The following is a 10,944-nucleotide window of genomic DNA, read 5'->3' as shown; positions in this document are numbered from 1 at the left end:
AATAAAATCCTTCTTCAACTGATCAACAATTAATGTCATTAAATCAATAGAGCATTTGTTCAGGATGGCACACCAGCGCTCACAGAAATCATCTGCGCGCTGTCCCAATGATGGTTCTTTTTGCCACCTGAGTCCCCGTTTCACATTTTACACTCAGAGCTACACTTTTAATAGCCTATATTTGTTTAAATAGATGGACTTTGACATGTTTGGTAAGGCAACAGAGGACAAGGGGGATTGTTTTATTTTAAACAACCAAGATTTTGGGGCGGCAGGGTAGCGTAGTTGTTAGAGCATTGGACTAGTAACCGAAAGGTTGCAAGTTCAAATCCCCGAGCTGACAAGGTACAAAATCTGTCGTTCTGCCACTGAACAGGCAGTTAACCTGTTCCTAGGCCTTCATTGAAAATAAGTGTTTGTTCTTAACTGACTTGCCTATTAAAATTTGAATACAATTATTTTCTTTTTCCCTTTTAACATTGGGTAAAAATATGTTTAATGTATATTTGGATTTTCTGTCCACTAATAATAACGTTATTATAACGGAAGATGTATGATAAATGACGTGGAACCATTAAAACTAATCCAAAACGAACAGGGGCGGGGTTGAACATGTTTAGGGATTTCCTGGTTACAACATAAGGTGAATTTCTAACTAGCTCGGTGAGTTTCTAGCTACATTGTCAGGAAAGTTTGATATAAAATGCTAAATGTAATGGATTCGCACACGAGTTGACAGAATCTAACGCACTGTAAGTAGATTTTGCAGATGCATCTACGTTTTCACGGCGCAAACAGCTGTTGTTATTTAGTTAGCTAGCTCGTAACATTAGCTAGTTTAGCCAGTTAATCGACTGTAGTGTTTCCAGTAGTTAAACTTGGCTATATCGTAAAGATCCATGAAAACAAGAATGAGCTTTTTGGTCTTAATTGAAGGTTAGGGTTTGGCATAATGTTAGCAGTGTGGTTAAGGTTAAGAATCGTATTTTAAGAAGATCAGCTGTAGAAATAGGCTGGGTTTATGACTTTGTGGCTGTGGTAACTAGTGACGACCCGAGTGTAGTGGCCAAATCAGGCCTAAAGTTGCTTGAGCTACTCAGTCAGATGTGTTAAAGCTAGACCCACTTGCTATATATTCACAACAAGGTATTAGCTAACGTTAGTTTTCGACTTCTCTTAATTAGTCTGTGAGGGAAGCATTATGGCTGTGGGGATCAGTGGCAAAATTCCGGGAATTCTCAGTTTCCCAAATCCACTTTGATTGGAATTGGAAAAGATTTACAATATGTTTATAGCTAGCTACCTACATTAATAGTATGCAATCAAATATGGTCACTCCCCTGGCCTAGTGGCTTACTGGGAATGAGAACTAGGCTAGATTTCTACTTCCCCTTGACATCAACTTTCTGTATCTGACATAGCGTACCTCATCTTCTCTTGTTGTGATATGAGTAGTTGAGGGAACTCTGTGAAATATGCAAATTATGTACTCATTCTCCTTTTATTTTGTAAAATTTTAGGATAATTTAATTTTAGATTTTCTGTTAACACCATTATCTGGCGAGGGACAAGCCATAGGCCTAGTTCCTTTAGATTCCTTTCCTCTATTAAGCATCAATGTTTTCTGTATCAAGCCTGTATCAAGCTTCAATGTCCAATGCTCATCATGTGTAATCCTCCTGTTCCCTCAAGATGAATGTGGGCGTGGCTCACAGTGAGGTAAACCCCAACACGAGGGTGATGAACAGCAGAGGGATCTGGCTGGCCTACCTGTTGTTGGTCACCGTGCTGCACGTCGTCCTGTTGAGCATCCCTGTCCTCACGGTGCCTCTTGTCTGGACCCTCACAAATGTCATCCATAATCTGGTCAGCCCAAGCATTTATAGTTTGTTTATCATTTTTCCAATCAAATGTTCTCATTTAAATACATTTCTATTTCAACTACATCATGAAAAATGATGGGCTTGTATTATGACATTGTAATGACTAATGAGTGTGTCTGTTGATCTAATAGAGGTGTGTTTATGTGTGATCTGTCCACCACAGGTGATGTACTTGTTTCTGCACACGGTAAAGGGCACTCCTTTTGAGACACCGGACCAGGGCAAAGCTCGCCTACTCACACACTGGGAACAGATGGACTACGGCATTCAGTTTACATCCTCACGCAAATTCCTCACCATCTCACCCATTGTGCTGTAAGACTGAAAATCTGTACATACTATATTTTGTTATGTTAAGTTTTCCTTATGGCTTGCAATGATACATTAATGTGGAAGAGTAACTATTGAATTATTGCATCCTTGTTTGTTATCAGCATTGAATAATAACCCTAAACTAGCTGTTAATTCTTCAGGTATATTCTTGCCAGTTTCTACACCAAGTACGATGCCACACATTTCCTGGTCAATACAGGCTCTCTCCTCAGCGTCCTCCTTCCAAAGCTGCCCCTGTTCCATGGAGTACGAATATTTGGGATCAATAGGTATTGACTAACACAGGTGGATAATATCAGTTATATTCTATTTATGTGTACTTTACTTGTGATGTCCAGAGGCGGAAATTAATAAGAAATGTTTGGTAACTTTATGAGCTGTTTGAAGGGCATTGTTGTTTTATTGCACAGTTCATTTTCGCTCTGTGACTAAAAACAAAGAACCAAAATGCACTGAACGCCAAGCTATATGATTAAGAGTTACTGAGTGCCTCTGCTTTATTTCATTTAATTTATTTTTGTGATGTATGTGTGCAATGTGCTTGTATCCTCAAACCATTACCATTACTTTCTCTCATTACTTTCTCTTTTTGTCAGATGACATGTATTTGACGTTGTTTTCTAGAAAGAGCTATATTGTGAATGTCATCACCTTCAAACCTAAGTCTTTATAGGATGACTTGTATATGTCCACACATTGGAATGTGTGATTACATAGTTTAGGATAGTGGCATCCATATAAATATAATGTTGGATGCCATACAAATTGAATGTTGCCAGTCTTTGCAGTGCCTTAAATGTTTCACTTGGCTGATACATTTTTCCAATTAGTTTGGTAACAATCAATCCATGTGATGACTTATTGGAGGTCAATTTCCATGTGAGCATTCTCAATAAATTATAGTGTCTAATAATAAACTTTCAATATCAGGATTGATTTGTCAGTGTAAATCTAAATACTTTGTCTTTGTATGGAAATTTGGAGTACATCCCGGGGCATACATCATTGTCATTTTGTGTACAAACACAAGTGCAGCAAATGAATAGATATACCCAAGACAAAGAAAATTGTTGCATTGATTGTTCTCATCTAATTCCATAATGCTCCAAGTGTGAAACCTAAGGGGAGTGTTCAGCAGTGAGTGACAACAGCAGCACAGGAGTAAAGTGACGTTGCAGGGGACTGAGGGGTCGGACCATCATGTAAATTCTCAAATTACCTGTGTAGGCGAGGCTGTGAGGATTCTGGGAAACTCCACACACTTTATATGAGGCCTGTGTGGAGGGATATACCAATTCCTATGATGTGCTGATAGACTGGACCCTAGTATTTTTACTTAAGTAGTTTTTGGGGGTATCTTTACTGTTTATATTTTGACTACTTTTACTCCACTACATTCCTAAAGAAATGTATTTTTTTCTTTTCTTTTTTTTATGTACTTTTGCCGCCCATACATTTTCCCTGAAACGCAAAAGTACTCATTACATTTCGAATGTTCAGACAGGACAGCAATATCGTCCAATTTACACACCTATCAATATAATGCGTTGTCATCCCTACTTCCTCTGATCTGGCGGACTTAACACAAATACTGTGTTTGTAAATTATGTCTGAGTGTTGGAGTGTGCCCGTCTGTAAAAAATAAAAAATAACATTTGGGCTGTCTGGTTGCATTTACTTTTTACTTTTGTTCAAGTATGACTTGAGTACTTTTTCCACCACTGTACTTAAGTATGTTTAAAATGAGATACTTTGACCTTTACTCAAGTATTTTTTTACTGGGTGACACTTTTACTTGAGTCATTTTCTATTAAGGTATCTTTACTTTTACTCAAGTATGACAATTGAGTACTTTTTACACCACTGACCAGATACATGTAGATATCTCCATTTACAACCATATTACCTGAAGATTAGCCAATAATTTACCCTAAAACCAGCTCATAGAGCAATAGGTACTCGAAAATGGTTCTACTTCCAGTTTTTTTTATTTTACAACCATTGATTTGATGCATGCCTTTGAACTACTACATGCAAAAATAACCAAGCCGGTATTGACTATGAATATAAATAGCATCGTTAGATACAGTTTTCCATCATTATTGACATCATTTCTGAGTATAGGTTTTTGTCTGAAGTATCCTAGAAGTTTCAAATAAAGCTGCATGTTCCTGGATGTTCCTCTACGGTTTCTATGAAACCACAACTCCTTATAAAACTAGAGATATTTTCCCCAAATTATAAAATATTCAGTTTGGACATCATTTCAGAAATCTGTGCACTTACTCATCAGTAAAACTTGGGGAATTTCATGTAACTGTCCTAGAGTAGCTTGAGAACCACTCAAATAAAAATAGGTGAGTAAAGATAAGTCTATGCTGCAAGTAATCAAACCAGAAAACTGAAGTACACGGTATATAGATAAAGAAAAGGTATATTGCACCCGCTGTTGTTTGTGTACAGTAGTTTCAACAGAACGCATAGACGACAACATTCTTTTGAGGTTTTCTACTCTGTATTCCCCTTCTACAAGCAACAGGCTAGTGGAAATGTCTCAAGATTAAGTGGCGTTTTACAATATCATGAATTTATTAACATCCACATGATTATTTACAGTTTCAACCTTTTAGTTGATAAAGAACAAGATGGACAGAGTGGTCCTGATCCTAGATCAGCACTCCTACTCTGAGAAGCTTTGGCCCAGATCTGTAAAGGTATATGCAAGACAAATTACACAACATAATACAGAATTGCAGCCAGGATACTAAAGTACAATATCTCATAGTATAAACATAGTATAAAAATATTATCCATTTCAACACGTTTTGTCTAAAATAAAATAAAGGCAATGCTTGTGGTATGAAACCTAGAAATCTCAGTACAAATAAAACAAGAAAAAAGATTCAAGTTAAAAAAAACTAACAACCATTTTGTGATGTGTCACACACGTCAAAGAACGATTAAACTACTTGCAATGATATCCTTAAACATTACATATATAAATGGTATCCTTAAACATGTGTTTATATATATATATACATATATATATATATACTCAAATCAATGGCTGTAAACATGCTGCTTCAAATACCAAAATACACTGAACAAATATGTAAACGCAACATGTAAAGTGTTGGTCCCATGTTTCATGAGCTGAAATAAAAGATCCCAGAAATTTTCCATACGCACAAAAAGCTTATTTCTCTCAAATTCTGTGTACAAATTCGGTTACATCCCTTTTAGTGAGCATTTCTCCTTTGCCAAGAGAATCCATCCACCTGACAGGTGTGACTTATCAAGAAGCTCATTAAACAGCATGATCACTACACAGGTGGAACTTGTGCTGGGGACAATAAAAGGACCCTCTAAAATGTGCAGTTTTGTCACACAACACCACAGATGTTTTGAGGGAGTGTACAATTGGCATGCTGACTGCAGTAATGTCCACCTGAATTGTTGCCAGAGAATTGAATGCTGATCCCTCTACCATAAGCCACCTCCAACATTGTTTTAGAGACTCTGGCAGTATGTCCAATCGGCCTCACAACTGCAGACCACGTGTAACCACGCCAGCCAGGACCTCCACATCTGGCTCCTTCAACTTCAGGATTTTCTGAGACCAGCCTCCCGGACAGCTGATGAAACTGAGGTGTATTTCTGTCTGTAATATATCCCATTTGTAGGGAAAAACTCATACGGATTGGCTGGGCCTGGCGCTCAAGCAGCCCACCCATAGCTGCACCCCTGACCAGTCATGTGAAATCCATAGCTGAGTGGCTAATTAATTTATTTCCTGATATGAACTGTAACTCAGTAAAATTGTTATAGTTGCTGCATTTATATCTTTGCTCAGTATACTAACTTATTCCCAACAGATGTCAGCTACGAAATCATTTCCTGTTTACATCAATGCGTTTCACAACACAAAAAGTCAGTTATTTCACATCAACAATAAGACCAAAGAAAACATTTTTACATTAAAACACCTCCAAAATTGTGCCCTGGCAATTTACTAATGAGGAAAGATAACAAAATAATGTTCTGTCATTGCTCCCAGAAAATGAAATGCCAAACATTCTTAAGTCTTCATAAACTTGCTCTTGCTGAGGAGTGTAACACAACAAAGCATGACCAATGACTTAGCAAGCTGATTTGCAAGAATATTCTGATATAATTTTATTTTTTTAGATAGACTAGCATGAAATGTGCATTGTCTAATTGACTCAACCAAAACACATACTGTACCCAAGCTTAGCTTTCTTAATGAAACCAAAAAAATCTAGTTATTTCTGCTTGTTTATCAATGTTAGCTAGCTACCTCATTAATCCTGCTTTGTAGTATACCCCTGTGGTCAAGTTTCTCAGCTGAAATTAAAACACTGGGATAAATCCAAACTTTTTAAATATGCCCCTAACTCGAGGGAGTTCTCCACATGAATTAGATTTACATTTTCAGTTCAGTACATTGCACTCAGGGTTTGGCTTTAAGTGTCAATTTACAAAAATGGTGGTTGCCATCAGCAATCTACAGTAGGATCTATGCTTCAACTTGGATGCAAGACATTCTCACAGGCATACTAATGGCAAGATTCCACTATCTCCTGGTGATTCATGAACACCAGTCTTCGGGTTGGAGGAGAGCTGTGAGGGTGAAAGGCCAGTCAGCACTTTGCTCCATCAACCTTGCTGCTACAGGGAAAAACACCCATCTATGCATCATCACAAGTCTCTGTCATTCCACCCAAGGTCTCCTCTTTTCAAACCGTTCACCATATTCTCCTCATCATTGTCCTCATCCGTGTCAAAGAAATCATCCTCAAAGAAGGATCCATATTCCTGTGCATGCACAGAAACCTCATTTGATATCAGGTGAGGTGAGCCCTCCACAAAATCTGCAAACCTGTGGATCAGACAAAGCATTGTCTTTATTCCAAGGTACTGTACCACAAAGACACATTTTTAGTTAAAACAATGAATGGGAAAGAGACAGTTATATAACTAGTTGACCTAAAAAGACAACCATCACCCACAGACCAGAAGCTAGCTTTTCGATCCAGCAGTAGCCAATGTACATTTGACTTGTTTAGATCACAGACAACCAGGGGTTAATACCAGATCATTAAAAGCAGAATGAACATCATTAGTCAGTATTTCAATGCAACAACTTTCTGTCACCTTTTTGGGGACTGAAGTCGAGAGACTGTCTTCCAGGTGCTGAAGTCTGGACTGCTGCAGTACTTTCTCAGCTCCTCCAGGGCATGTTGCGTCTCCTCCTCCCCCTGTTTCTGGAACTCTTCTTCAGTCAGCAGTCGACGAGGCTCTGGCTTCCAGCGTAGAGTTGGCTTGACCTTACTGCACAAGAGGATTGTACACTATAACAGCAGCAGACAACATGTCACTTGACACCAATACAGGAATGTACACATGTTACCTTGAGTAGTACTACAAACTAACACCTACTGCCATGCAAGAAGGAGCAATGAAACAGGGTACTCCAGGTTCTTAGAGCAGAATGTAGCAATGATGGTGGCCAACGCCACTTGCTGAACCTGGATACCAGCATAGATCAGCAGCAGGCCAAAAAACTGCAGCGTCCAGGACAGGATATTGATACTCCTCTCCTCCACAAGAGGGCCATGACGATAGCACACAGCAAAACTGATAAAACCAACCACTGCAGCATAGCCTAGGGCACACAGACAAACAATTCATGTAACTGTTCCTATTACAAACATGGAGCAATGGTTGTGAACTAATAAGATGTTAAAAGTTTGAGAGGCAATGTAGTTCTCAGAGTTTGTTGTGATTGTGTTGAATACAATCAATATTTACCAAAAGCCACGTGCCAGTGCTCTTTCAGAATCAGCTGCAGGTTCCTGAACACAAGCTGGATGACGTAAACCGAGAAGGACCAGCCACCAACTATCACCACGTAAAATGGGCTTTTCTGAGAAAAGAAAAAGATGATATGGGTTGTGGAATCTAAACATATTTGTATGACTCTCACACACATAGTTAAAGTTCTGGTGACCTTTCTGATTTCTATCTGGGTACTCTGACTTGTTCTTGCTTTGTTCAAATCAAACTGTTAGTAGTGGGTGTGATTAGCTATGAGACTTTGATATAGAAGTGTTGACTTCTTACCTTTGGCAAAAACCGTGCCATGATGAAGATGAGAATGATGAGGGAGGCAATCATACCTGTGCTCATGCCAGCAGAGTAATAGAATACCTGACTCCTGTTAGATATCAAAAAAAATAAATAGCCAATATTATCTGGACCATGTCATTTATAAAGAGGGGGTAAAATGTGAACACAATCCATTTAGTTACCTGCTAAGCGAGTCTGCAAAGATGAACAGCAGCACTCCAGCCAAGAATGTCACAAATAGGAAAACATCAAACTCTGTGGGAGTGAAGCACAGATAGCAAAGATAACACAAAATGAATGGGTAATAGACATGTAACTAACAAAGCAACCCCACCTTTCCCTTTACTTACTTCGTGTGGGCTTTACAGTGTATATTGCTGTAGGGTCGATGGGTTTGATCTTGAAGCAGGTCTTTGGGCTGAACAGGCTGATGCTGAGGGTGGTTTCATTGGTCTGCTCATGCATTAGGTACTGCACCAGACCCCAGACACTGAAATGTTCTAGCTCCTGCAGCTTCTCCTCATCCTCCACAACAGTTACCTTCAGCTGGTTTGAGCTCCATACTCGAACCTATCAGCAATACAACACAAGTATTAGCTACACCCAAATACACACATTACATACATACAGGCTCTCTTTCAAATAAGAGACTTATCATCAAACCCTGAGATCCGATCTGTTTGTGCCATCATGCCAACCCTTTTGTCACTCTAGCAATGGACATGACAAGAGCACAACCAAATACACACATTACATACATACAGGCTCTCTTTCAAATAAGAGACTTATCATCAAACCCTGAGATCCGATCTGTTTGTGCCATCATGCCAACCCTTTTGTCACTCTAGCAATGGACATGACAAGAGCACAAATAGACCTGGGAAGAGGAAATTGTTCTCTTGCCTGGATTCTTGTCCATGTTTCCTTCCAACCTGGGACAATGGGGTTGAGATAGCAGTAGTGATTTGACCCTGTTTTGGCAGACTCTTGGCCATCTTTGATATTGACTATGTTGATCTTACTTCCTGTGAGAATGATAAGATGTTAGGGTCAGCTTCGTGCATTTACTATCCATCAAATCAAATTGTATTTGTCAAATGCACAGGATACAGCAGGTATAAGTAGTACAGTGAAATGCTTAACCAGCTAGCAAACTCTCCTCAACAATGCAGTAATATTAAATCAGAAGTCAGCCCGGACTGTATTCACCAGTAAACTTCTGTATGCTTTACACATCTGCTAGCAAGCCAACTAAAGCTGGACATTGGCTTTCACAGGACTGGATTTAGTTAGTTATCCAGCTAGTAGTAACTACTACTAGCAAGTGGTAACTAACGTTACTACTAGGTTATGTAACGTTAGTGAGCCACCAGAAATAAACCACGAACTATTTGACTAACGAGGTTAGCTGACTAGCTAGAAAAGCAAGCTGACGTTGTGGAAAGTGAAGGGCGACACCAGCTGGCTAGCTAACTAGTTACTGGTAACAGCTCAACTTTCAATTAATCTCTTAGAATTAAGATGTATTAGTTCATGTCTAATCACCTGGCTACTGACAGACTAGCTAACGTTAACAGACTGGCTAGATAGTTCACCTGGGACAGTTAACGTTTGCTAGCTCCGTTCATATAAGCCTTGTTAATGCCTTGGGTCTCAAGAACAACAGTAACTACGCTAGCTGGCCTCATCGTAAACGAAAAGTTCGCCTCTCACATTTCATATTGGCTATCAAATTCCCCGAACAAAATGACCTAGCGAGAAACAACTCTACCTGAGGTTTGTTGCGTACTTAATATACAAAAAAGCACAATTATAAAAACTATTTCGGAGAGAGGTCCATTTTTCCATTTCAGGAATCCCGCCATGACAGACGACTATATAGAAATCACATGGTTCTTGTTACAACAACCAACCAATCACATAAGTAAACTGTTCCGATACGTTGAAGATGCGAAAATGGCATGGATGTTTATGAATTTGTAAAAAAATATATATGGGAAATAAGACATTATGGGGTGTATTTTCTAATTATGATGAGTTTATTTGAAATAATTTAGGTAAATAAATCACACGTCTTTGTGTGAAATAAATACTTTAAAGAAATCTCGTATGCATCATAATCCAGAAATGACAACATTTCCGGTTGTCTCTTTCTGCCACAGTAGGCCCTCCCCGTAACGTTAAAATAACCGCGGGACAGCAATCCCCGGCAGGCGAGGCAAACAAAGGACAGTGTGTGCCGGTTTCCAATGGCAGTAGATGCAGCATCTAATAAGCGTGACTAACAAAAATTTAACAATGTCTCCCTGAACAAAGGGGGATCAAATTAAAAGTAACACTCAGTATCTGGTGTGGCCACCAGTTGCATTAAGTTCTGCTCATGGACTGCACCAGAGTTGTCAGTTCTTGCTGTGAGATGTTACCCCACTCTTCCACCAAGGCACCTGCAAGTGCATCATTGGACTGAGCCTTGCCCTCACCCTCCGATCCAACAGGTCCCAGACGTGCTCAATGGGATTGAGATCTGAGCTCTTGCCTGGCCAAGGCAGAACACTGACATTCCTGTCTTGCAGGACAT

At 39.3% G+C, this 10,944-nt stretch overlaps 2 protein-coding genes across 3 annotated transcripts; one reads left to right on the top strand and one right to left on the bottom strand.

Moving 5' to 3' along the window:
• The first annotated feature begins 585 nt into the window (after nt 1–585).
• Nucleotides 586–3,875, top strand: LOC135504173 (ORM1-like protein 2). 2 transcript variants are annotated; one of them, XM_064922514.1, is made up of 4 exons: nt 586–663; nt 1,693–1,866; nt 2,047–2,198; nt 2,357–3,875. In XM_064922514.1, exons 2-4 carry the CDS (start codon nt 1,693–1,695, stop codon nt 2,490–2,492), a joined length of 462 nt encoding a protein of 153 aa, XP_064778586.1. In that variant the 5' UTR covers nt 586–663; the 3' UTR covers nt 2,493–3,875. The 2 variants fall into 2 exon arrangements, with proteins under 2 accessions (XP_064778586.1, XP_064778585.1); XM_064922513.1 differs by having other exon boundaries at nt 649–752.
• A 2,515-nt stretch (nt 3,876–6,390) lies between these two features.
• Nucleotides 6,391–10,283, bottom strand: LOC135504172 (nuclear envelope integral membrane protein 1-like). Its single transcript, XM_064922512.1, has 9 exons — nt 10,138–10,283; nt 9,270–9,391; nt 8,717–8,936; nt 8,549–8,621; nt 8,361–8,454; nt 8,049–8,163; nt 7,677–7,902; nt 7,392–7,568; nt 6,391–7,116 (listed from the first exon to the last, which is right to left on the bottom strand). Exons 1-9 carry the CDS (start codon nt 10,229–10,231, stop codon nt 6,936–6,938), a joined length of 1,302 nt encoding a protein of 433 aa, XP_064778584.1. The 5' UTR covers nt 10,232–10,283; the 3' UTR covers nt 6,391–6,935.
• Nucleotides 10,284–10,944: the final 661 nt, after the last annotated feature.

This window comes from Oncorhynchus masou, chromosome 18, assembly GCF_036934945.1.
Source record: "Oncorhynchus masou masou isolate Uvic2021 chromosome 18, UVic_Omas_1.1, whole genome shotgun sequence".
NCBI classification, from domain to species: domain Eukaryota; kingdom Metazoa; phylum Chordata; class Actinopteri; order Salmoniformes; family Salmonidae; genus Oncorhynchus; species Oncorhynchus masou.
The sequence above is the reverse complement of the archived record's forward strand: the minus strand, read 5'-3'. Positions and strand labels throughout refer to the sequence as shown.

What these genes read in the sequence shown, in the direction of transcription:
- LOC135504172 (XM_064922512.1), bottom strand. Translation starts at nt 10,231, where the DNA reads ATGGCGGGATTCCTGAAATGGAAAAATGGACCTCTCTCCGAAATAGTT. An exon ending in CACTGTAAAGCCCACACGAA is followed by an intron (nt 8,622 to 8,716) that starts GTAAGTAAAGGG and finishes TCACTCCCACAG; the next exon opens with AGTTTGATGTTTTCCTATTT. An exon ending in GCACTGGCACGTGGCTTTTG is followed by an intron (nt 7,903 to 8,048) that starts GTAAATATTGAT and finishes TGTGTGCCCTAG; the next exon opens with GCTATGCTGCAGTGGTTGGT.
- LOC135504173 (XM_064922514.1), top strand. Translation starts at nt 1,693, where the DNA reads ATGAATGTGGGCGTGGCTCACAGTGAGGTAAACCCCAACACGAGGGTG. An exon ending in CAAATGTCATCCATAATCTG is followed by an intron (nt 1,867 to 2,046) that starts GTCAGCCCAAGC and finishes TGTCCACCACAG; the next exon opens with GTGATGTACTTGTTTCTGCA. An exon ending in ACCATCTCACCCATTGTGCT is followed by an intron (nt 2,199 to 2,356) that starts GTAAGACTGAAA and finishes TTAATTCTTCAG; the next exon opens with GTATATTCTTGCCAGTTTCT.